Source organism: Crocuta crocuta, unplaced genomic scaffold, assembly GCF_008692635.1.
Source record: "Crocuta crocuta isolate KB4526 unplaced genomic scaffold, BGI_CrCroc_1.0 scaffold197, whole genome shotgun sequence".
NCBI lineage: Eukaryota > Metazoa > Chordata > Mammalia > Carnivora > Hyaenidae > Crocuta > Crocuta crocuta.
In genome coordinates, this window is record NW_027532002.1 from 12384978 (window position 1) to 12412454 (window position 27477).

General features: G+C 39.3%; 1 protein-coding gene across 6 annotated transcripts in view; it reads left to right on the forward strand.

The window, feature by feature from the left end:
• The window catches only part of IGF2BP3 (insulin like growth factor 2 mRNA binding protein 3), a 148372-nt gene that overhangs the window by 114031 nt on the left and 6864 nt on the right, over positions 1–27477 (forward strand). For all 6 annotated transcript variants that reach the window (XM_077775375.1, XM_077775369.1, XM_077775372.1 and 3 more), the window contains 5 exons: positions 2041–2175; positions 3635–3757; positions 5893–6028; positions 7578–7703; positions 24924–25040. In XM_077775375.1, coding sequence (XP_077631501.1) covers positions 2041–2175; positions 3635–3757; positions 5893–6028; positions 7578–7703; positions 24924–25040 — 637 coding nt within the window. The remainder of the gene's footprint in view (positions 1–2040; positions 2176–3634; positions 3758–5892; positions 6029–7577; positions 7704–24923; positions 25041–27477) is intronic.

Here is a 27477-nt window from a genome sequence, read left to right on the forward strand (position 1 = left end):
GGCTCAGAGTTTAGTAATCCTTAACACGGGTGAATGGGTGGAAATAAACTAGATTAACATATTACCTACTAGAACGTAAGCAATACTCAACAGTGATTGGGGATTGAAATAGTGGTTTAGAAAGATGGTTCCTGAGATTCGGACTTAAGATATTTTTAAAAATTATTTCTAGACAGCTCTTGTTTCATTTCTACATTGCCTTTTTTTTTTTTTTAAGGGTTTGGAAATGTTTTTAAATTTAAGTATAATTAATGTACAGTATTATTTTCAGGTGCACAATACCACATTCAGCAGTTGCATACACTATTTAGTGCTTATCATGATACTGTATTCTTTTTTTTATTATAACATTTTTTTATGTTTTATTTATTTCTGAGAGAGACCGCATGAACAGGGGAGGGTCAGAGAGAGAGGGAGACACAGAATCTGAAACAGGCTCCAGACTCTGAGCTAGTTGTCAGCACAGAGCCCAACGCGGGACTTGAACCCACACACTGTGAGATCATAACCTGAGCCAAAGTCAGACGCTTAACCGACTAGGCACCCAGGCGCCCCTATTATAATTTTTTTTTTTTTTTAATGGAGCCAAAGTCAGACGCTTAACCGACTAGGCACCCAGGCGCCCCTATTATAATTTTTTTTTTTTTTTAATGGAGCCAAAGTCAGACGCTTAACCGACTAGGCACCCAGGCGCCCCTATTATAATTTTTTTTTTTTTTTAATGGAGCCAAAGTCAGACGCTTAACCGACTAGGCACCCAGGCGCCCCTGATAATGTATTTTTAATATTACTGCTTTATCTCACCCATCACCCCACCTACTCCTTGCCCTTATTTTTAGTTATAGGCCTTCATTCGGAGATGAATCTTGAGTTTTCAGACATTTAGGAAAATGAAATGCGAACCTTGACTTAATTGGTGTGCTGAAGCAGCTGTCTTACGGCCAGGAGTTATGTAGCTCTTCTAGTGTTTGAGTGGCCAGAGGGACTCACGGTATTTAATTTTTCCCAAACATACTTTTTCAGATAGTTGATTTTCTTTCTTGTACTTTTTAAACAACAGAAGACTTATTTTGTGTTTAATTCAAAATAAACAAGCATGCAAAATTTAAAAAGGGGGACAGTTACCTTTCCTCTTATCCCTGGAAATATTTTTAAGTTGGGAATGTATCTTTATTGGACTTACTCTTTGTATCTGCTAACACAGGTAGCTTTAAAAGAGAAATCCTATCATATGTATTGTTTTTCCTTTCATGTAAGATGAAGGACCTCTTTATTGCGTTGGTATCTGTAACTTCATAACATGATTCTTTAAATTATTTTTTAATTTAAACTTCAGTTAACATCTAGTACGCTATTGGTTTCAGGAGTAGAATTCAGGGATTGAACACTTATATACAATTCCCAGTACTCATCACAAGTGCCCTGCTGAGTACCTATCGCCCATCCAGCCCATCCCCCACCCCCACTGCCATCACCCATAGTTTGCCCTCTGTTATTAAGAGGTTTGTTTCCCTCTCTTATCTCTCTGCTCCCTTCCCATATGTTCATCTGGTTTGTTTCTTAAATTCTACATATAAAGGAAATCATAAGGTATTTGTTGTTCTCTGATTGACTTATTTCGCTTAGCATAAAACATTCCTGTTCCATCCAGGTCATTGCAAATGGCAAGATTTTATTCTTTTTAGTGGCGGGGTAATATTCTACTGTGTATATTCCACAGTGGAATATTTATCCATACATCAGTTGATGGACGTTTGGGTTCTTTTCTTAGATTGGCTAATGTTGATACCACTGATACAGACATTGGAGTGCATGTACCCCTTTAAATCTGTATTTATGTGTCCTTTGGGTAAATACCTAATAGTAGAGTTGCTGGGTCATAGGGTAGTTCTATTTTTAGTTTTTTGAGGAACCTCCATACTGTTCTCCAGAGTGGCTGCACTAGTTTGCATTTCTGTGACTTTGAAGTTGGTGATTCCAGACTCTGTAATTGTGAATACATGCTTACAGCTCTCCTTCTTTCCTTGTGCTCACTGTAAGAATCGATGTCCATCGTAAAGAGAATGCGGGTGCTGCTGAGAAGTCCATTACTATCCTCTCTACCCCTGAAGGGACCTCTGCAGCTTGTAAATCTATTCTGGAGATTATGCATAAGGAAGCTCAAGATATAAAATTGTGAGTAAAGAGGATTAAGCTGTGAAGAGGTTGTTATTCATGCTGCTTTATTTTGAACTTCTATGACAGAATTCTTAGGAATTGCCAACAAACAAAGGGCAAAGCTGTCCTGAAGAGCTGCAGTGGTGGGTACTATTGAGTTGGTTGTAATGTAGAAGTCTTTTAAATATTTTATTTTCAATCGTGTTTGGATATGGGGTGGTTGGTATTAATGGGGAAAGTCTAGCTGTAGAAGAAGGCGCTTACGGGATAGGAAGCCCATCTGACAACCAAGAAATCTCCTTGGGATTTACTCGAAATGGGCCTCAAATCCTGAGTCCTTTACTCTGAGCCCATGGCACCTCTGTTCTTACCATCTGCCCAGCCCTACTCTGCAGCAGTAGGGAGTAAAGAAGTGAAGAAATCTCTAATCCTGTGCTAAGGCAAACTGGAGATATATTTGGGTGCTCGAGGTTGAAACTCTAAATGCCTGTTCCACAGGAACTTTGAACAGAGGTTAGGTTCTATGCCACTTGAGCTTACAGTGCAGTGCTTCCCTAAAAGGAGAGAGCAGACTAAGGGACTGGACTTAGCCTGGGGACCTAACCACCAGCACTGAATTTGTAGGGACCTTTAACATGTATTAAATGTATTTTAGTGATGTTATATATCACTATGTTATATGATCATAATTCTTTTTTTTTTTTTAATGTTTTTTAAATTTATTTCTAGGAGAGAGAGAGAGAGGGAGTCACAGACTGAAACAGGCTCCAGGCTCTGAGCTGGCAGTCAGCACAGAGCCCGACGCGGGGCTCGAGCCCACGAACCGCGAGATCATGACCTAAGCGAAAGTCGGACGCTTAACCGACTAAGCCACCCAGGCGCCCCCGTAATTCTTTTTCAGAATAGAAAAATATGTTTGAAAGGCTCACCCTCCCGATAATGTGATATTTTTCAACAGTGATAGGTATCACTTGGAAATTCAGAAAGGTACTCAATAAAAAGTGAAAGCCCCCCTTCCTGCCCTTACACTCTTTTCCTAAAGAGTAATCACTGTTGAGTTTCTTCTGTTACTTTTTTAAGTTGTGCATGTATCTCTAGGAATGTAGTTAAGAATATTTTTTAAAAATCCTCCTATTTTGCATTTGTACATTTTGTTCTGGTATTGGGGATTTAGGGACGTGGGTTTGAGTAAGAAGTGTTTTCAGTGAGCTAACAGAATCTAACTTGGAAGATATTCCCTGAGATGCATAAAAGAAAATGGTTTTAAAAATTAACTTCAAATACTTGTTACTGTTTTTTTTGCCCCCTCTATTCATGCATTCCTAGAATGTAGGTCAGTGAACTTAAAACTCCTCCTAGCATAATGCTTCCTATATGGTAGGTAGGAAGTAAATGTGTAATGAATGGATATTGTCTTTTTACCCAAAAGAAGGTATACTTACCCTGATTGCATGACATTTTCTTTTTTTATTTATAGCACAGAAGAGATTCCCTTGAAGATTTTAGCCCATAATAACTTTGTAGGCCGTCTTATTGGTAAGGAAGGAAGAAATCTTAAAAAAATTGAGCAAGACACTGACACTAAAATCACGATCTCTCCGTAAGTGTTTCCTTGCTTTCTTTGAGTTAGAAATTGTTCCAGCAATGTGAAGCTGTAGGTTATATATTACACAGAGCCTCTGTCCTCTTACAGGAGTTTGAGCTAGCCTGTATACCACCATGTTACATTTTGTTTCTCTAGCTTAATCTACTACCTTCTATCTGTGTCTAACCCTTGCTGAAAGTGTGATCTGTTCCTCCTAAAGAAGCAGAAAGCACTAAATACTTTACATTCATATTTTCTAGCTGAGGTCTTGGTCAGATTTATTGATCCCTATTCCCAGAATTGAAACCCAATTTATTGTTCATTGCTGTGTAACAAATTATCCCAACAGTTGACCAGCTTGAGACAATAGTAAACATTTGTCGCTCACCCAGTTTCTGTGGGTCAAGAATTCAGGAGCAGCTTAACTGGGTGTTTCTGGCTTGGGGTCTCTTGATGTTGCTGACAAGTCCATGCTGACTGTTTATGTGAGGACTTAGCACATGGCCCCCTCTTAGGGCTGCTTGGGTATCTTTCAGACATGGTAGCTGTCTTCCCCCAGAGTGGATTATCTAAGAGGAGCAAGACGGAAGTGACAATGTCTTTTATAACACAGCCTCAGAAGCCACACTGTATAGGTTTTCTAGTATAATTGACACAAGTCAGCTCTATTCAGGGTTGGAGACGATGGGCCCACTAAGGAATAGGTCATCTTGGAAGCTGGCTGTCACACCTTGGGTCTATGAATGCTCGGAAATTGTATGGAAAGGTTTCCCTTTCTGAGGGTAACCATTTTTAGTTTACATCAGAGTACCCAAAAAAAGATGAGGTGAAGAGAGATGGATGAACTAAGGAAGAATGCTAAGGAAAGACAGGCAGCATGTTCATGTAGCAAGAAGTTTTCAGAGAAGGGTGTGGCAGGAAATAGGGAAGTCCTGTTTGATTATAAAGAAAGAAAAAAAACCACAGAGTGGTAAATATAATAAATGATTCTATGCTGTCTTGAATTTTAAACCCAAAAAGGTGAGGGTTTTCAGAGAAAAAAAAAATCGTAAAAGCTATTGTAAAGGAGCTGTTAGAAAAAAGCTAATATAAAATGTGTGGCAGGGAGAGGTGGGTTGAGTCCAGAGATGAGAAATAAACTGTTTTTAGTCTAAGACAAATAGTCTTCCTTGTGTAGATGTTTACATTTTTAGGAAATAAAAGAAAGGTTAAGGAATAATAACCCATTCATCTGGCTCAAGTTGAGCTTAGGGCATTCTGCTAAGTAGTGAAAATGAGGATTTTAACTCTACAATTAAGGAGAGCTGTACCAGTTTTCTGTATCCTTCCAGTCTATGTACTTAGTCTTGTTTTCCATGGTTAAGAATCTCCCACTGCTTTCCTCTCAAGGCTGTTGAGTGACTAGGGCTCAGGCAGTCGCAATTGTCATCTGAGTGGATTTTGAAGCTTTGCCAGGACCTTGGTTGAGCAGGGGGTTTCTGAATATTGCTGAGGCCTTCTAATGTAGTGGTATAAATGGTCATCAAGGGACCATTTTCTTTTTATTTAGTCAAGACACATTGATTTATGTTATTTTCTCCAGCTTACTTTAAACTCTAAAATTCCTGGCAAAAAGTAAGTTTAGACACATGAATTCTGGTTTGTTCTTTGGAATATTTCCATGTTTATTTCTTGCTTGGTGACCCAGAAAACGCAATTGCATGAGCATGCCAATTATGTTTAGAATTGGTCCATGCAGACTAGGAACATCCTTATTAAAGTTTATGGACATCTGGTTCTTGGCTTCCACTAAAACTGTACATCCCTATGATCATTTTATTTACATTTCATTGTTAAATTTTTGTGAAAAACGTTCACTTTAAGTGGTCAAGAAGTACACTGTGTTTCAAACATGGACTTAAGTGAACTGTGTACACTCATTAATTTTTATTGAGAAGGTGGGAGGGGAAGTATTTTCTTCTGCAGCTTTATAATTCTTGGATTCATGTGTTTTGGGGCTTACCCATTTTTCATCATGTCTGACCACCCACTTTTATGTACTGCCAGCCACCACAGTTGGGTTTTAACTGCCATCTGTGGCTGAACTGTTATTAACTGTCTTCCTCCTATAATTTCCATTCTTTTACTCTCCCTTCTTTTTCATTCTGCAGATTGCAGGAATTGACGCTGTATAATCCAGAGCGCACCATTACAGTTAAAGGCAACGTTGAAACATGTGCCAAAGCTGAGGAAGAGATCATGAAGAAAATCAGGGAGTCTTATGAAAATGATATTGCTTCTATGAATGTTAGTTTTAATATGGAGGACGTCCCTTTATTTTTATGAACAGTTTTTATGCATTAATCCTGATGTCGTTGATGGTGGCAGAATTAGATGTAGTTTCTAGTTGATTTTTAGCACCATATTGAGTGTGCCTTGGTTTGGAAGACCACGGGCTTTGACATTAAGTGTGGCTCTCTGATTTTAGCAAATGGTTTAGTCTTTGAGACTTAGCTTCCTTACCTGTTACATAAGGCTAACACCTTATGTATGAGTATCTTCTGCATAATGTTAATTTGAAGATTAGTAGAGTAGGAATGTGGGCTTAAGAGAGATGTGAATTGGGTTTGGGTCCCAGCTCAACTGCATGTTAGCTACAGCTGTGTTCTCTTGGACAACTTACTTGGTCTCCAGGCATTGGTTTCCTCATCTGTGAAATGAGGCTGTTGTGCCTACACTGAATGCTTTTTAGGACTGGAGTTATAATAGATACCATGCATATAAAGCAACTGTTAATTCAAATTTAAAATTTAATGTGGTTAGTCATAAACTTTGGAATTTATTATTATTAATTAAAAGAATTAAAAATGACAATGTGTGTAGTGTAGTGAAGGCATTTAAAGTGAATTGCGGACATTCCTGAATGGATGGCATGGTGTGGAAGATGTAACATTTTGGTAGTCCATTTTGAATTTTCAAGTAAATGATAGAGAAGAACATTCCTCGGTTAGGCCTGTTCTCTGAAACACTATATGTAAAAGAAGGGAAATATAAAAATAATGTCTTTGTGAGAAGAACCTAGAAAAATGCTGATCATTTTACCCCACAGGACTGGCTGTCTTCCCTACCTTGCCATTATAACTGCTCATCTCATGTTTCAGAGTCAGTTGTGAGTTAATCCAACCCATACACCTTTTAAAGAGACTCTCAGATTTGCTCATGTCTCAGCTCTGTCATCTCCACCTCTCTTCCTCAGCTCTTATAAAATTCAACCAACACAAAGTCCCCTTTCTGGCTCTTGGATATACTCCAAAGATACGTTTAGTTGCCATAGTTATATGGGATGGGACCTGATTTTGAAAGATCTTGACATTGTTGTAGACTTTTAGAACCATGACAGCCAAATTTTATCCAAGGAGTAAAAATCTCTTAATAATAGCTCTTTCTGTATATCTGGTTTGCTTTTCAGTGCACAAACCTTGTTTGCTTACTTATTCAACTAATGCAAGGTTTTCAGTCTGTATTTACTGTGTGCCCATAGCACACAGAGTACATATTTGTCTAAGTACTGTGAGCTGGTCATTAAGGAAAGTGAGGGTGTGTTCCCTGCTTTGTGAAAGCTAGTGTAGCTTCAGATCAAGGAGGGGGAAGATGAGCACACAGATTTTAAAATCTCAAGAAATATAAACAGATAGGTGCTTAAGTATAATAACATGGAACATCTGGTCTGTTCTAAAATTTGAGTCATAAAATGATTTTTTTTTTTAACAAGAGGTCACAATCTGAATACTGTCACTTATGATTACTTACACTTGATGTTTTAAATGTAAAATGAAGGACCTTTTTGCTGTTGCAGCTTCAAGCACATTTAATTCCTGGATTAAATCTGAATGCCTTGGGTCTGTTCCCACCCACTTCAGGGATGCCACCTCCCACCTCAGGGCCCCCTTCAGCTATGACTCCTCCTTACCCACAGTTTGAGGTAAGATAACGTACCTTGGCTTTCTTTACAGGTGAGTGGGATGCAGTCAGAAGGACATAGTTATTAGACTTTGTTGCCCTTCAGTAGGGTGACATTCAGTGCTGATTGGGACAAATCCTAATGTAAAACCTGGGCCCCGTATGATCTATCAGTTGAGAGCCAATACACGCTCTCCAGTTCACGTCAGTAGAACCTTCTTACCTACCCCTTTGTAGAAGGGACACGTGAAATACTCTTTTGAAGTATTTGGGTACTAGGGTTGTCACCAGCCTTTTAAATCTCAAAAGCAAAGTTTGAGACTTCAGGGAAAAGGAAAGAAGTTATTTTTAAATGTTGAAAGATAGTACTTTAAAAGGCTCCCTTAATCTGAAACTTCACCTGGAAGTCAGCTGCTTTGAAAGGTCAATAAAAATGTGTTTTCTACTTTGAGTGTGCTTTTTTTCTTTCTTTTTTTTTTAATTTATTTCTGAGAGAGACAGACAGACAGCATGAATAGGGGAGGGTCAGAGAGAAAGGGAGACACAGAATCTGAAGACAGGCTCCAGGCCTGAGCTGTCAGCACAGAGCCCAATGCGAGGCTCAAACCCATGAACCGTGAGATCATGACCTGAGCCGAAGTCAGACGCTTAACCGACTGAGCCACCCAGGTGCCCCTGAGTGTGCTTTTTAAACAGTGAGCTCAAGCTAGTTTTCCTCATGGATCTATTGTGCGTGTGCGTGTGTGCAACTATTAGACAACTTGATTTGTAAACAGGTAGACTATTAAGAAAGGAACCTTATTTTTATATTTATTTTTTAAAAACTGCATTTTTTCTGAGGTCAGAAATAGACCAGTGATAGTAGAAAAATAATTGCAACATAACAGATACCTCAGATAGTAATTATTTTTAAAGTAGTTCACAGTTCTGTTGCATTATCAATGATAATTAGAGGTAGACAGTCATGGAAATAAAAATAACAACATTCTAGGATCTTCCCTTATGGATTTGTTTTTACATCTCTGCCTTCCTGTTTGACTCTTTTCTTATATATACTTGAAGTAGTACCTCCTATTCCAATTTAGGGAAATGTCCAGCTGCAACAGCTTGGGGGTTCCATGGTAACTAATACTGCCTAGACTACATATAGAGTAAAATGCCCTTGGAATTGTATTGAGAACAGATTGCTGAAATTGTTCATATTTTATCCCTTTATGAGTGAGAATTGCCTAGGCCTGTCTTGAACCACCTGACTGTGTTAGGTGTTCTTCACTTTTGGCCTCTTCTTGTAGTGTTTCTGCTTTTATGGCCAGCGATATTTGCATCTTCCCCTGCAACTTCCCAGCCACCCTGAACATATTTGGTCCTAGAGACCATATAACAAAGCCCATTAATCTATGGATAGAGGTATCAAAATTTCAACTCCATGTCAGTGTGAACGCATCTATCCTGTGTTACCCAAAGCTTTCCATCACAGTTAACGGTGATGTGAAATAGCTGACATGTTTGTACCTTGATGCTAAAGGGACTAAGGGAGGATCCCTGGGGTGAGAGTCCAGGTCCAGCCCAGCTCTGCCTGAGCTTTGTATCGCCATCGGTCACTCCCCTCTTGNCATGAATAGGGGAGGGTCAGAGAGAAAGGGAGACACAGAATCTGAAGACAGGCTCCAGGCCTGAGCTGTCAGCACAGAGCCCAATGCGAGGCTCAAACCCATGAACCGTGAGATCATGACCTGAGCCGAAGTCAGACGCTTAACCGACTGAGCCACCCAGGTGCCCCTGAGTGTGCTTTTTAAACAGTGAGCTCAAGCTAGTTTTCCTCATGGATCTATTGTGCGTGTGCGTGTGTGCAACTATTAGACAACTTGATTTGTAAACAGGTAGACTATTAAGAAAGGAACCTTATTTTTATATTTATTTTTTAAAAACTGCATTTTTTCTGAGGTCAGAAATAGACCAGTGATAGTAGAAAAATAATTGCAACATAACAGATACCTCAGATAGTAATTATTTTTAAAGTAGTTCACAGTTCTGTTGCATTATCAATGATAATTAGAGGTAGACAGTCATGGAAATAAAAATAACAACATTCTAGGATCTTCCCTTATGGATTTGTTTTTACATCTCTGCCTTCCTGTTTGACTCTTTTCTTATATATACTTGAAGTAGTACCTCCTATTCCAATTTAGGGAAATGTCCAGCTGCAACAGCTTGGGGGTTCCATGGTAACTAATACTGCCTAGACTACATATAGAGTAAAATGCCCTTGGAATTGTATTGAGAACAGATTGCTGAAATTGTTCATATTTTATCCCTTTATGAGTGAGAATTGCCTAGGCCTGTCTTGAACCACCTGACTGTGTTAGGTGTTCTTCACTTTTGGCCTCTTCTTGTAGTGTTTCTGCTTTTATGGCCAGCGATATTTGCATCTTCCCCTGCAACTTCCCAGCCACCCTGAACATATTTGGTCCTAGAGACCATATAACAAAGCCCATTAATCTATGGATAGAGGTATCAAAATTTCAACTCCATGTCAGTGTGAACGCATCTATCCTGTGTTACCCAAAGCTTTCCATCACAGTTAACGGTGATGTGAAATAGCTGACATGTTTGTACCTTGATGCTAAAGGGACTAAGGGAGGATCCCTGGGGTGAGAGTCCAGGTCCAGCCCAGCTCTGCCTGAGCTTTGTATCGCCATCGGTCACTCCCCTCTTGCCTCTGGGTTTGTTTTCTCGCTGCACAATGAAGAAACTGAATCAGATGTATTATCTTTCAGGACTCTTAAGTCAGACATTACTAGTTTTTACAGAATCCAATAACGTAAAAAGTTTAAGAGGAGAGTAAAAGCCTAAAATAGGAATTTGAGAGAATATGGACTTAAGGTCTAATATGCCTACTAGTTTCTTTATTATAAATAGATGAATTTGTCATATTACTGAGTTTAAGGCGCATATATCTCTGACATTTTTGTAAAACAGCATTGATTAAAAGCTATAAGGAGCTGTTTATTAAAAGTAACTCATTGCTGAAGAAGCTCTTATTTAAACTATATCTCTCCTAGTTGCTCTAAACTAGCTTTCTCTTCGGGCACATCCCTTAATCTCTTCCTCACTTTCTTCTTTTTTTTTTTTTTTTTCTAAGTTTTTTAATGTTTTATTTACTTCTGAGGGAGAGACAGCATGAGCAGGGGAGGGTCAGAGAGAGAAGACGACACAGAATCCGAAACAGGCTCCAGACTCTGAGCTGGCTGTCAGCACAGAGCCCAACGCGGGGCCCGAACCCACGAACCATGAGATCATGACCTGAGCCAAAGTCGGACGGTTAACCGACTGAGCCACCCAGGCGCCCCACTTCCTCGCTTTCTAATTTGTAAATTGAGGTGTCATTTAAATGCTTCCATCTCTACTGGTTACAGGTAAGGCTTTTACTGGTTTTCAGTAAAGCCTCTCACATTACAAGTGGTAACATTACAGAACATTCTTGGACATCCATCTTTTAAACTTCTGTGGCTGCTTGAGTAGCAAAAACTCCGAAAGTGAATTGCTAGGCATCTATTTTTAAGATACATAAATAAATGAATATTATTTAGAGTTAATTTTGTGTAGTGATACAGTTTTGTGTAATGGGTTCTTGTGTTCTTAGGAAAATAAGGATTGTTTTAAGAGAAGTAAGATTGTATTTAAAACATTATTTCCATAGTACTTTTATGATTTTAAATCTCTTGAGTGACTTAAGCAAGTAGAGATTTTGTTTTAAGAATGGGACAGAGGGGTCAGTGAACCAAGAGTAAACTTAAGGAAGATCCCACTGGAACACATGGTCTTGGCTTTTCCTGAGATTTTAAAACTAAACCAAGTAGATGTAATTGGAAGCAGCCAGTGAGATCAGGAGATGGAGAAGCTGCTAGCAGTAAAGGTAGAAACACTGCCGAAGGGAAGGAGCTGAGAACCCTGAAGGGCTTGGTGGTTTTGTGTGCAGGACAAGGAAGTTCTCATCTTACAGGGATAAAATGTGGACAATTTTTAGCAGCCTGCGTTCTTTGCAGAATTCAAGTGGGCATTTGGTTCTATATGTATGCTAGGCAGTGATATAATAGAATCCCCAACTTCACACATGGGCATTTTCTCTGAATTGGTGTAGGAGGTATCACTCAAAACACTAAAAGCTAAGAAAAAAGACAAATCTATCTATCTAGTTGGAATTGTTAATAAATTAGGATTATTAAATTGCATGTGTTTGTTGCAGATGAATGTGTTACTGTGATATTTCTCTGTTGATTTAAACCTAGTACTAACTTTATCTCTGTATATTAGTCTTAGACCTCAAAGAATGTGTCAGGAATCATCCAGAGAACTTAAAAGGGAAAGGACAACTATTTCTGTAATTTACCCTTTTCCCCAGAATGGAAGAAATCTGTGCTTTTGTGAGTTTTAAAAATATGTTCTTGCAATTGCCTCTCCTCTTAAGAATAAATACATAGGTACATAATTCTGTCTTGGAAATTTGGTATATATTTTTAATAACTTTTTTTAAAAAAGATCAAAATTCTTTTTATGTTTATTTTTGAGAGATAGAGACAGACAGCGTAAACAGAGGAGGGACAGAGAGGGAGACCCAGAATCCCAAGACAGGCTCCAGGCTCTGAGCTAGCTCTTAGCACAGAGCCCAACATGGGGCTTGAACCCATTAACCTTGAGATCATGACCTGAGCCGAAGTCAGACGCTTAACCGGACTGAGCCGCCCAGGTGTCCCTAAAAAAATTTTTTTAATGTTTGTTTATTTTTGAGAGAGAGAGCGCATGAGCAGGGGGAGGGACAGAGCGAGGAGACCCAGAATCAGAAGCAGGCTCCAGGCTCTGAGCTGTCAGCACAGAGCCCTACTTAAGGCTTGAACGCAGGAACTGCGAGATCATGACCTGAGCCGAAGTCGGACACTTAACCAAGCCACTCAGGTGCTCCTAGTTATACAAACATTGTAATTAGAGGTAATTATTAATGGGAGCATTGTACTATTTTTAACTTGTCACCTCAAGCGCATTCATCTTGATATTAAGCACAATATCATCACTTTTAAGAAATTCAGCCTGAGACCATTATTTAATATACAGTGCATATTTAAATTTCATAGTTACTCCAGTAACGTTCTATTAACTAGTTTTCAATAGAGTCCAGTTAAGGACTAGGCATTGCAGTTAGTTGTCTTGTCTCTCTAGTCCCCTCTTATCTTTGGAAGAGTCCTCATCCGTTCCATGTGGTGTCACCTACCCCCTACCCACCACTTGTTTTCTTATTTATGGCATTGAGAAATCCAGGCTAGTGGTTAATGTCGCCTAATTAGGATTTGACTGATTGCCTGTATGTAATTAGGCTCAGGTCATAACTTTTCCTGGGTAGGAGTACCTTCACTGTGTCTCACTGGGAAGCAAATGATGTCATTGTGTCTCATTGTTGGTCATATTGTTTGATCATACAGTTAAGGTAGCGTCTGTCCAATATCTGCATTGTAAAGGTACCTTTTCCACCTGTGATTAAGATGTAATCAGTAGGACTTTGAGAATATATGTCTTGACCTCTAGTCTTTCTCAACATGGGTTTAATATCCATTGCTGCCATTTGCCCAGTCACATTATTACTATGTTTATGTCTGTCAGTTTTTACATTTATTAGTTGGCAGTGTTCTGTAATAAAGACTTTCTCTACCTTCAGCTCCATGAGAGAAAATAGTTTTTTGTTTACATTAGAATTTACCCCAGACCTTTTGTATTAGAATCTCCCAGGGTAGGAGTTGGGGATGAGATGAGACTCATACATCATTGTTTTGGAAAGCTCTCTGACCTGAGTGTGAAAGTATAAGGTTAGCAAAAGCTGCTTTGTTTATTTTCTTTTTCTTTTTTTTTTTTTAACGTTTATTATTTGTTTTTGAGAGAGAGAGAGAGTGGGGGTGGGGTAGAGAGAGAAGGAGACAGAGAATCTGAAGCAGGCTCTGCACTGTCAGTGCAAAGCTGGATGCGGGGCTCGAACTCACAAACCATGAGATCACGACTTGAGCCAAAGTCGGATGCTTAACCAGCTGAGCCACCCAGGCGCCCCAGCTGCTCTGTTTCTTAACTGGTTAAGAACCTGTACCTCACCTTGGGCTTATATGAATCAAAATCTCAGTGGGAACAGATGGAAGCTTAGAAATTAGTGATTTTGTAAAGGTCATCAGGAGGTTTTTTGTTACCTGTTCATTGTCAGACTGCTTTTCTGCAAACAATGGATACTGTTCTATGGAAGGTGGACTCAAGTGTTGGAAAAAATATCAAGACTAATGCATGATAGATAATATTTGGGATAAACATAAATACATAACGACTCAGGTATGTCCCTCTTTCTAGGTTGTTTGGTGCTTTATCTTAAAGTGTGGTCAAAAACCTACTCCCTTTCTCTGGATCACCTGTTAATTCCAACTCACAGGCATATATCAGGCCAAAATGTCTGTGGGATGCTGCCATATGTCTGTTTTCATGCCTCTAAAACTATTTTGGCATGCTCTGTGTGTCAGGATTAGCTTTGGCTATGTATTACAAGAAAAGAAATGGTTTAAATGAGTGTTCCTTTTTCATGAGAAGAGCTGAAGGGTAGTCAGTCCAAGGCTGTAGTAGTTGTGTTATATCATCTAGGGCAGGTGCTCCTATTGGCTTACATGCCGCCTCCCAGCCCAGGATGACTGCTCAAGTTCCAGGCATTGAGTCTGATTCCAGCCCGCAAAGATGAAGGATAAAAAAATCAACAGCCACCTCAGAGTAAGACACTGCCTGAGGATAGCTTTTTACACTTGTACTGGTGTCTTACTTGCCAGAGCATAATGTCCATTATGTCTGCCTGCAGGAGAAGCTGGGAAGCAGCGTCTCTAACTGAAGAGATGACTAAATCTGTCCTACTGGATTGAGCAATATTACCTGTAAGAGGAATCTCAGAGAGCCTGGGAGGGTGGAAGTGAGCTTTTTAAGTTCAATCAGAAACCAAATAAAAACCACACACAAAAAACCAAAATGATCTAAATTAATTCTCGATCACAAAATTCCATGATTCAGATTCCACTCCTACAGATAATTTTCATTGAAAATTAAAGGGAAAATGCCATATTCAGAGAACTGTGTTGTGTTTCTGGATACCAGCTAGAGTGAACTGTACTTTCAGATAGCTGTCAGGTAGTTTTCTGATGTAATGTTTTAAGTGAACAACTCTTGACCAAGTTCTGTTGTAGTATATAACCTCTCCGTGGGGGAGTACTTAGTTGGAATAGCTTTGCCTTCACTGTATTAATACAGACTTCGTTCTTTATCTAAAATCCTATCACTAAATATTAAAAATGTACCTAGTAGTCACCACTTTTTGAAGCAAACTGTTGTTTTTAAAGGCAATAATTAGGGGCGCCTGGGTGGCTTAGTCGGTTAAGCATCCAACTTCGGCTCAGGTCATGATCTCATGGTTCGTGGGTTCGAGCCCCACGTTGGACTCTGTGCTGATAGCTAGCTCTTAGTCTGGAACCTGTTTCAGATTCTGTATCTCCCTCTCTCTCTGATCCTCCCCTGCTCGTGCTGTCTCTCTGAGATAAATAAAACATTAAAAAAAATTTTAATAAAGACAGTAATTATGGGCACCTGGGTGACTCAGTTGGTTAAGTGTCTGACTTCAGCTCAGGTCATGATCTTGATGTTTGTGAATTCTGAGCCCTGCGTCTGGCTCTGTGCTAGCAGAGCCTGGAGCCTACTTCAGATTCTGTGTCTCCCTCTATCTGCACCTACCCCACTTGCACCCTGTCTCTCACTGTCAGAAATAAGTATTAAAAAATGCTTTTTTTAAAAGGCAATAATTCATCAGAACTTTATGTGTTTTTTTTTTCCCTCCTTACCATTTCTTCTGATACTCCCTTTAGTTGGCTTCACTTTTCTTCTTGCTGAAGAACCTAGTATTGTGGGTCTGTGGGGGTTGGTTTATTTAAAAACTGGGTTAGAGGATTAAAGGTTGGCAGGTATTTGCTCTCAGCACGTGAGGATGCTCCACTGCTGCCTTCCAGCATCTATAGCTGCTGATGGGAAGCTTGCTGCCCTTAGAAGTTCTCACACGGAAGTCGGTTACTTATTAAGATCAGTTTTTTATCCTTGATGGCCTGTAGGTGAGCAGAGAATCTCTTTCCCTTTAAATGTATATTGCCTGGTAAGCAGCTTTTGATGACTAACCATTTCAAAGACTCTGTCTTTTTATGTATAGCTCTCTCTTTCTCTAAGAGTTGTTTCATTTTGCTACTCATGTTTTCCTACTGCTGCTTTGTAACATGAAAGGAGAATTGACGCGCCTTGACTTGGGATAAATCCCTTGCCTCTGTTCCATTCCAGGACTTGGCCCACCCTTCCCTCTGCAACGTATTCTAACTGGAACCTGCCAGGTGGATTGTTTCCTAGTACAGCTAGAGTTGATTCTTGCAACAGACAAAAAGTCTCTAGTTCCTGCCTAGCAGCTGGCTCATGCAGTACTTGATTGGCAAACTTTGAGTTTAGAAATGACAAGAAATGCTCCTTTCAAGAATGCTCAAACAGTACGGAAGAGTCAGTTGGCAGCTCATGCACAGAGCGAGAGCTGAAATTGGCATAGCACAGAACGGCATCCGTAGCTGAATGGTATTTCCTGGCGTTTGGGTTGGCAGAAGTTAGCTCAAGTGCTGTTGTCTTCATAATTTTGATAGCATCTTTGGAATCTTCCCAAAAGTCTCCAGAACAATAGTGTGATCTTAAAATTGCAAATGTGTTTATCAAAGAGGCAAGAAAGATGAACATTTTCTTAGGTTTTAGTTAGTTCAAGGTGCTCTTTAAGAAACAAAATATTGTATGAGTTGAAATGATTTTTAGATCAGTTCTCTTAGTGCCCCACTCCTTAGGATTTCCTACTGTAGGTACAGCTCTTTTGTCAGTAAAATATTTGAAAGTAAATCACTCATTATATACATTTACTACCTCTAAGAGGCCTTGGTTACGTAGCTATGGGAGAAATTTTCTGTCTCTCGCCCCCCCCCCTTTTTTTTTTCTTTTTTAAGGACTTCAGTATTGTGTTCAGGTCACGGAGTTGAGTAAACTTAATTTCAGTTCCAAACCCAAATCCATTAAAACAAAACACACAAAACAAAACAAGAAACCCAGGAGTATCTATTTTACAAACCAAAGGGAAACACTGGCATCCTTCCAGGTTCCTGAAGGCTGGTTTTGTTGGCTGGCACGCATGTCTCCATGCCTTTGTGCTGTCTTAGATTTTGTTCCCCACAAAGTAAATACACTTAACCTTACTGTTTGCTCATTCTTGTATCTCCTCATGATAGATGATTAGGAATTACTCATTGGCAGACTTTACCAGTTATGCAAACCTCAGTTGAGCAGCTTTGTTCTTATGTTATTTCAAGTTATAGAGTCTGCCAAGAAGTCCAAAGGAAGTTTTGCCTATAGCATCTGGCAGAAGTCCACTGGGAAGCAGCTTGGGTCATGTGACTGCCCTTCACCTCCGAAGGTTTTGTAAGAGGCATTCAGGATAATGCAGCTGAACACTAACTTAAATGCAAAGAATGTATAACAAGAAAGGGTGATGCTGATGAATTTTTTTCAAGCTTGAACTCAGAGACGTAAAATCACAGGTGAAAGAGGCTTATTACCAAAAGCCATTGTTCTGACTTCTTAGTTTTGTAAGTAAAAATTAAATGATCTATGTATCCAAATCCTGGAAACCTGGCTTACTGTGCAGAAGTCTGTATAACAATAATTTGTACCACAGAGGTAGTTTAATGATTATCAAATAGACAGGATGATTATGCAAAGCACCTTATATTCCCAGAGGAAAATTTCCTTGAAAAGTAACCTGCAGTCAGGGAGATGCTTGGTGAATAAGGAACTGGCACAGAGGGAAATGGGTGATATTCAGACGTCTGATGAGTCAACTTTTTATTAATGTGCTATTGCCAGGGGAATGCAGTACTGCCCATCAGTCTGGGGCACCACCTCCTCGTATGTTTAGTTTGCTTCTAACACCGCTCTCTGTTTGACAGGTTCTCTTGTTTCTGTTTCATTCCAGCATAGAACACTTCTCTGTCGACATACAGATTCTTTCTTGATGTCTTCACCCCTTCTTTGTTAAAATGTAGTCCTTTTTGATCTTCCTCTACTGACCACCATTCCTTTTCCAAAACCTCACACAGCTTTTAAATTTGTTCTGAATCTTGGTATTGGATTTGTCACCTCCTACTCCATTTCCGTTCCTAAAAATCAACAACAAAAAAAGCACTGATGGCCTTGCATCACTGTGTCAGAAAGATTATTTTGCTTTTATTCAGCTTTTGAGGCTGCAACATAGGTTTTGCCTTGGATCTTTTCTCCTAGACGAGCCGTCTTGAGTATCGTCTAGGCGGAGACACATGCGCACACTGTACTTGTGAGGCTCTGCAGCTTTCACTCCAAGGATGACGCCTGTTAACATCAGTCCTCGAAAGACATACAAAAGAAGTTGCTCTCTGGGATCAACCCCAGGAAGAGTGTTCTTTACTAAGCAAATGGATAGTTTTCCTCTCAGGGGCATACTCATCCAGCTGATTTCTTTTTTACATTAGCTGCTGGAAAGCTTAGTGTTAAATGTGTAAAACAACATTCCTGGCTTCATCTTTTAGATTCAGGTCCCTGTCCTTTCATTTCTTGGCCACCTTTGTGTTACTTCTAGATGATGTGTATTTTCTAAGCAGCCTAAAATCTTTCTGAAACAAGGCCCAGAAATCAAATAATTACGCAGTCATGGCAAAACACAATGGGGCAGATCTGAGTTACACATTAGGTTAGTCTGATCATTAAAAAGGTCTTTATGACTCTCGGGCCCAAAACAAAAGTACATTATTGAGAAGAACATGATAGAGATGTTCTCAGTAAGATAAAATACTTAGGTCCTATCTTTACTTAAAAAATTGGTTAAGATTAATGTGTCTGTTATACCATAAGGACCAGAATGATCAAGTATTAACACTGAGCACAGTTTATGGTCACTGTCCACATTAATTCAGCCACTAAAATAAGATGGGCCTTAAAGTGTCCCTTTGGAATAAATGGCACGTGGTAATTGCGTAAAACACTGGCAGGCTGTGAGGTATAGTGCTTTGCACACAGAGGCACTATTCTTAGGACTGGGAAATACTAAAGAATGAAATAATTTTATTTAGCATTCTTTGCTGGTGAATAGAAACAGAAGTGACTTGGCCAAGCTGTGCAAAACAGGCCCTTCTCACAGATGTCCACAGTCCAGAGTTAATGGGAAGGCAAACCCTCTTCTCCTGTATTTGTTCTAAGAGTGCTTACAGAAATACAAGGGAGGCTTCATTTAGCTGACAGCTGTATTAAAACTTGCAGTGTGTTAGGATGTCCTAGGAAACACCAGGAATAGCAGGTTGTAAAGAATACAAGTACATCCGCATATGCTAAAGAAACAACATAATGATTTTTCATCAGTAATATTTCCTGGAGTTGAATTTTAAGTTAACTCTTACAGAAAATATTAGGTACTTGTGGGTTTTAGATCAAGGAAGAGACTTATACAGAAGAGCAGTTTAGATGATTTTCATTTGTAGAAAACTAAGGATAGAGTCTAGAATCCTGTGTTGCTGTACTTTTCTCAAGTGTGAAAGGCATGGTTCAAAAATAAAAAGATTTTCCCCAGGGGTGCCTCTGTGGCTCAGTCAGTTGCGACTTCCACTCAGGTCATGATCTCAACAGTTCGTGGATTCGAGCCCTGTGTTGAGCTCTTTGATGACAGCTCAGAGCCTGGAGCCTGCTTTGGATTCTGTGTCTCCCTCTGCCCCTCCCTCCTGCTCTGTCTCTCTCTCCTTCAGCAATAAACATTTAAAAAATAAATAAATAAAGATTTCCCCCTTTCCTTGATAGATCCATTGACCATAAGATAAATTTAGTAGTATGAGAATTTGGAAATACTTGTCAGGTAGGTTTGTTTGTGTATATGGACTTTTAAAAAATATGAGAGGGAGAGAGAATTTTTTTTTAATAATATTTTCTTAACCTTTATTTATTTATTTATTTTGAGGGAGTGAGAGGGAGAAAAAGAGGGAGAGAGAGAATCCCAAGCAGGCTCTGCACTGCCAGTGCAGACCCCAATGCAGGCCTTGAACTCCTGAACCGTGAGATCATGACCTGAGCCAAAATCATGGGTCAGACACTTAACTGCTTAACTGACTGAGCCATCCAGGTGCCTTTGAGAATCTGTTTGTCTGTCTGTCTGTCTGTTTTGAGAGAGAGAATGTGAGCAGGGGAGGGGCAGAGAGATAGATGGAGCAAGAATCTCAAGCAGGCTCTATGCTGTCTGCACAGAGCCCATCATGGGGCTCAATCCCACTACTGTTGAGACCATGACCTGAGCTGAAACCAATGGTCAGATGTTAATCAACTGAGCCATGCACCCAGGTGTCCCAGTCAATTTTATTTTTATTTTTTTAATGTTTATTTTTTGAGGGGGTAGGAGGGGCAGAGATGGGGACAGAGGATCCAAAGTGGGTTCTCTGCTGTCAGGACAGCTTGAACTCATGAACCGTGAGACCATGACCTGAGCCAAAGTTGAACGTTTAAGTGACAGAGCCACCTAGATGCCCCCCACCGCTGTCTGTCAATTTTAAATGTTAATCCTATGATCCATCATTTCTGTGACATAAAATCTTAGAAGTATTTGTACAGGGGCACAAGATTTATGTTAGAGATTTAATTACAGTATTATATAAATTAGTGGAAAAATGGGGAAACAAACTTTTCTGCAGATCTTGAAAATAGCAACTTCAGCTACAACAAATAACAGATAAAAATGAAGAAATTTTGAATTTTTTTCGTGAGAACTTCTCAGAGATGTGGTTATTTTATTCTCACAGTGGAAACAAACATTGAAATTCTTAACTTATAAAGTATTTTAAGCAGGCATAAGATGGGCGTATGCAGTTGACAACAGACCTAATGCCTTTAGGTGTTTTGTTCTCTGGAAGCATCTTTTTTTTTTTTTTTTTGTGGGTGATTCAATTAAACTAATCATTAGAGTCTTTGAAAAAATTTTTACTTCAGTATAACTGACCTATAACTGGTTTCAGGGGCACAATGATTGCATATTTGTATATATTGCACAATGATCAACACAGTAACTCAGTACCCATTACCATAATTCTTTTTTTCCCTGTGATGAGAACTTTAAGATCCTTTTATGCAGCTTTCAAATATGCAATAGAGTATTAACAATAGTCCTGTCAAGCTATCAGTTACATTCTCATGGCCTATTTAATCCGTAACTGAAAGTTTTTACCTTTTGCCCCCTTTTACATCATTCTTAACCTTTACTTACGCCTTTTTTTCAAAATAAAGAATATTTTTTAATTGACTATCTCTGATGCCATTTTTTACACACTGATGATCACAGGTTTATGCTTTTGCCAGCAGAATACATTTCTTTTGACTCAGGAAATCATACCAAGGCAGATGGAAGAGGGATAAGGCAGTACCTCCTCAAATGAAAGTTCTGTTGGGCTGTCTGTTTTTCTAGGAGTCACTTAACAAAGCACATCCCATACCTGTTGAAAGCAGGATATGTCCTTCCATTTTTTTTCTTTTTTTTTTTTTTAAGAGAGCAAAAGTTGAGGAGAGGGGCAGAGGGAGAGAAAGAATCTCAAGCAGTCTCCATGCTCAGCGCAGATCCCAATGCAGGGTTTTATCCCATGACCATGAAGTTATGACTTGATTCAAAATGGAGTCGGACTCTTAAATTGACTGAGCTATCCAGAATCCTACTCCCCCATTTAAAAGAAAAAAAAAAAAGAAAAAAAGATGGCTCAAGAGCTAGAGAAGCCCAGGTTTGAATGCTGGCTACAGTACCAGTCAGTATACTACCATGTGCATCTCTCTGGCTCAGCTTTCTCATCTTTAAAATGCCAATGTTGGGGTGCCTAAGCGACTCAGTTGGTTAAGCATTCAGCTTCGGCTCAAGTCATGATCTTGCAGTTCATGAGTTTGACCTCCGCCTGGGACTTTGTACTGATAGCTCAAAGCCTGGATCATGCTTCAGATTCTGTGTCTCCCTCTCTCTCTGCCCCTCCTCATTTACACTCAGTCTCTCTCTCTCTCAAAAATAAATGTTCAAAAATTTTTTTTAGGAATGGGAATGTTGTTAGTTTCTGTTAGTTGCATGGGTTGTGAGGTGTAGATGGGGTAATGTAGCTCACACAGAGGAAACGCACAAACTAGTACACTCCCTGATCATACCTTCTTAAACCTGAATTTTTGCATGCTTTCTATCCATCTTCCCATCTGTTAAACACAAAGGTTAGCACTCAGATGTTACATGAATGGCTTAACTGGAATTCCACCATTCTGTGTAGACTGGGAAACTTTTTGTATAACTTGATAATTACCCATTTTAAATGTTCAGATCTTTTGACTCCAGCTAAATTTTACTTCTAAGAGTTTATGTAACAGAGGTATACAAGGACACAATTTTTTGTACAAAGATTTGATTGCACTATCACATGAATCAGTTGAAAATTAAGTACACACACACACACACACACACACACACACACACACAAGCTAAATCAGCAGAGTCTAGCTGAAGGAATGCCCTGTTAATGGGTGAGGGAGGGGCATATGACTTGACATTTTCTGATTTAATGACATTATATCTTATTATCTTCCCTAATATTTCCCTTTTCTCATTTCAGTTTAACTGGTAAGTAGACAAAAGGTTTTCCTTTAAAGAACCAGCCCAGCTTTTTTGTTATTTCCAGATTGTTTTTGTTTACTTATTTTTTTAAACAGTTTTCTTTTTAAGTTTATTTTTAGAGAGAGGGAGCGTGTGTGTACATGTGTGCAAATAGGGGACAGGGAAGGGGCAGAGAGACAGACAATGAATTCCAAGCAGGCTCTGGACTGTCAGCATAGAGCCTGACTCGGGGCTCAAACTCAGAAACCGTGAGATCATGACCTGAGCATAGACCCAGAGTTGGACGCTTAACTGCCTGAGCCACCAAGGCACCCTTACTAATTTAGTTTTTAAAAAATCTTCAGAGGAAGAAACTTTAAAGACTTAAAAAATTTCTACCAAACATTGAGTAAACTGTCCTATGGATCAGCCTTCTGGTAAGTGCATATTGAGGGACAAATACAATGGCGGATTCATCTACATGTGAGTTTCTGTTGACCATTGTTATCTCCCCATAGACCCATGGTACTGAGTGCTCCATTCTCTCTGCCTGCACCCTGGCCTTCACAGGGAGAAGATGGAGCTTATAATGCTACTGGTAATGTTTGTGTTGTGAGAGTGGTGGTCATTTGGTGGAACAGCATTAAACAGCACAAAACTTGTATCTACATCCAGTAAAAACAAATGAGCCCAATGCTACTGTTTTCTTTGACAAAGATTTTCAGAAACTGAAAATTCTAAAGATTTTCCTAATTCCTAGGATGCTTGAAAGCAAAACTGTTGGCATGTTTGAGACTTTATACAAATCTGGGAAGAGTTTTGTAAATTAGAAATTAGAAAGCTGTCTTATGGCTGTATGTGTACATATTACAGTGCTGAGGGACCACTGTGAGTACTTGGGAATGGAATTTACAGTATCCCACATGATAGGAATGTAAGATTTAAGACAATTTGGTGAAGTGTTTTTTACCAAGTGGTTAATGTGTACATTTCTTATTGCAGTATATCTTCTAATACCTCTGTAAATCTTAGTTTAGGCATACTTTTTTTTTTTTTAACACATTAAATTTTACTTGGTGTATTAAGTTGTGGCTCATCTTAAAATATTTGTTTGCATAGGGGCGTCTGGGTGGCTCTGTTAAATGTTGAACTCTTGATTTTGGCTCTTGGTTCATGAGATTGAGCCCCACATCAGGCTGTTATCCCTGCTAGGGATTCTCTGTCTCCGTCTCTCTCTGTCCCTCTCCCACTTGTGCTCTTGCTCGCTTGCTCTCTCAAAATAAATAAAAAATATTTATTTTTTTTTGAGATATGTGGGAAAACTATACCTGCCTATCAATTTTGCTGTAACATAAAATTGCTCTAGTCTTAAGAAATAAAAATATTTCTAAGAATATTTCTTGGAATGAATTTCTTAGAGTTCTCCTTGGAAGGATGTTTTTCTTAATGCTAGAAAGTATTAATATATCAAGATGTGCACTGCTTCTGCATCTTACAACCTGTGGCTCACCATAACATCACAGAATTTTGGATTAGCCTGTTTTTTGGAATCCAGTCCACTGTGTCTCTCGAATGCGTCCTTTAGCCCTACAAGAATGACCATTTGAAGGGAGACAAACTCAGGAAGGACATTGTTGGCTTGAAGGGGGAAGCTGAGATACAAAGTACACAGATAAAATCCATTTTTGTATAATCTTTCAGGAGTTAGCCTTCAAAATGTTTTCTGGGGCGCCTGGTGGCTCATTCATTTGAGTGACTGACTCTTGGTTTCTGCTAAGGTAATGATCTCACGGTTCATGGGCTTGAGCCCCATGTCGGGTTCTGCGCCAGCAGTGCAGAGACTTGGGATTGTGTCTCCCTTCTCTCTTCTCTGCCCATCCTCTGCATATTCTCTCTCAAAACAAATAAACCTTAAAAAAAAAGTTTCCAGTCTGTCCAGGTGTAAATGGCAAAGGGAGGGCAGAAATGGAAGGAATCAAGGATTATATGGGAGAGAATCTTAGAGCATTTTACCACTGATGTGCTAAAGTTCTCTTCTAGTCCTGTCCTATGCTTGGGTGTGGTGCATACTGAATGGTAGTGGTAAGGTTTTACACTATTTAGTCCTATGTAATGAGACTCAGGGGTTCTTCCCTTTGAGAATAATTTGTCAGGTACGTGTTAGCCAAACTCCCATGGATAAGGTGTCGAGTGGCTTCGTTGGATACTGTGGTTTGTTGATGTGTAGCCCAGAATTTACTTGTCAAGAATCTAAACTTTACAACATTGACATATCTTGTAAATCTTTGCACCAGTGACATTCTAAAGTTTAATTGTGTACAGAAAAGTGACCTTTTAAATTCAATGCTTTTGGGTTGACCAGGAGATCTTTTCAACATTAGGTAAACTCTTGTCAACTTCCTAATATTCCTATTGTTTGAGAACGCCCCATTCCTGTGCCAGTGATAAAAGCCTGGTTTGTACCAAATTCGCATGTCTGTCCTGTCTTTCCAACAGCAATCAGAAACGGAGACTGTTCACCTGTTTATCCCAGCCCTTTCCGTCGGCGCCATTATCGGCAAGCAGGGGCAGCACATCAAGCAGCTTTCTCGCTTTGCAGGAGCTTCTATTAAGGTACTCTTCTGCCAGCTGTGGCTCTGAGTTGCTTTAAAGACAGTAAGTTACAGAAACACGGGTCGTCCTGCCACTTCATAATTGGAGTTGAATGTGGCAGTCTATACTGGGGTTACACATAGGGTGACAGAAAACCCCAAACGAACAATAGCTTTAACAAAGTAAATTGAATTCTCTCTCCAGAAAATAGTCTGGAGGTGAGCAATCCAGCACCAATATGGTGGTCTTGCCCATATTGTCTAGCCCTCCACCTAGATTCCTTCCAGCAGATCATCCCTAGGCCGGGCCTTGGTCCCTCAAGGTCCCAAATGACACTATTCAATAGTGCTCTCCCCATCAAGTCTGTGGTCCAGCCAGTCGGAGAAGACATTAAGACCCTTTCTCTTATGGAGGTTTCTTACTAGCTGCCACAGGAGATTTTAACCTCCATTTTGTTGCTCAGAAATGGCATCACAAAGCCAGACATAGCTGAAGGAACAAAGGAAAATGTAGTCCATGTATGTTCGGCTAAATGTTTTATTATTATGGAAAGTGGGGTATCAAATATCAGGGGACAACTAATGGTATCCACCAAATAGGTAATTGTGTGCTCCAAAGATTCTGTATTTTGGTATGTTGAGAAACAGCATAATATCAGATGTACAGGTCATTGTGTTTTAAAGAATGCACAAGTAGATAAATTTGATACAGTGACACTTTTTTTTCAGGAAAACAACAGTCTATTGGGGTGTTTTTTGTTGTTACTGTTTCATAAAAACTTTATTTAAAAGAAGAGAGTACACGAAAAAGCAGCACTCAGATGTTAAGAGCGTGTTTAATTCCACCTGTCCCAAAATGGGAAGAAGCACATGTTCAGCAAGTGGATTAACTGTGGTCGATCTGTACAATAAATATTAAGAACAAACTATTAAAGAATAAGAACATGGTTGAAGCTCCTATTATATCCTAAGGGAAAGAATCAGACTCAAAAGGCCACATACTCTGATCCATGTGTGTGAAAATTCGGGAAACGGCAGAAGTACTGGGATAAAGAAAAAGTCAGTGGTTGCTAGAAATTAGGCGGAAGAGAGGCTTGAATACGAAGAGATAGCGGGAAGAATTATGGAGAATAACAGAACTGTTTATATTTTGATGTGGTGATCTGCCTATGCACTTGTTAAAAAGAATTAATTTTACTGATGTAAGTTAAACAATTAAAAAGCAAAACACAGAAATAGTCTTCATATGCTCTCCTGTAGCAAAAGATAACATACATGAACAAGAAATGCAGCCAAAATAAACAGGTAAAGGAAGAGATGGTAAAAGATCAAGTAGTGAACCAGCTTTACTGTCCTGCTTAACTTCCTGATTAAAAAGAAATCTTTGACACCTGGAAAAAGAACCTAATAGACTGGCTTGGGGGAAAACCGGCAATGAACATTTCATGAACCAAGAATTGAGTATTTAGGTATTCACTTCTTTCTCTTTTGGGCTTTATGGAGGTTTTATAATGTCTGTTAAGTAATAGACATTTATTTGTTAATTAGAATTGTGTTCACTTATTGGACATTAGGAATGTTCCTAACTTATCCTGCACAGACAGTGCAGTGATGGACAAAGTTCTTTTTGCCAAATTGTTATATATACAACCTTATTCTTTAAGGTTGGTCTGTAAAAATAGATCTGGTGAGTCAGAGGGCATGTGTTTTCAGGCTTCTCCGAGATTGTAGCAGTTTATACTCGTAATTCTGTGTATGAGTGCCCTTTACCCCAGGTCTCCATCACCAGTATTAACAAAAAAAGGTCTAGTTGGAAAGATAAAGAATGGTATCTTTTTTCCAGGGGTTTCTTGTGAATAATTCTAAGAGCTTAGACTAAAAGGAAGTAATTGTTTGTTTTATAGACTCAAAATTAGGAAGTGCCCTTCGTAAAGTAGGAATAACATTAATGTGGCTCTAGGTGACGGAGGGAGAAAGCACTGACTCCCATTAAAAATAGAAACATTCTTGGGGCGCCTGGATGGCTCAGTTGATTAAGCACCCAACTCTAGATTTTGGCTTAGGTCATGACCTCACAGTTCGAGAGTTTGAGCCCGAATCAGGCTCTGCACTGACCGCCTGGAGCCTGCTTGGGATTCTCTCTCTCCTTCTCTTTCTGTCCCTTACCCGCTTGTGTGCACGCTCTCTCTCAAAATAAATTTTTAAAACTCCTTAAACATTATTTTGATCATAAATATGTAGAAAAGCGTCTAATAGCTTGTATAAGTAACTGAAAGTGATCATACTGAGTGGTAGAATTTGGGGTTTCTGTCAAATCTTTTGCTTTCTATTCTTACATAGCAGCAATATATTTCGTAAATAAGAATTTACTTCTTGCACAGCGTTATGTCTAGCGATTTTTTTTTTTTTTTTTTTTAATTTGAGGAGGGGAGAGAGAACACGCACAAGCAGGGGAGGGG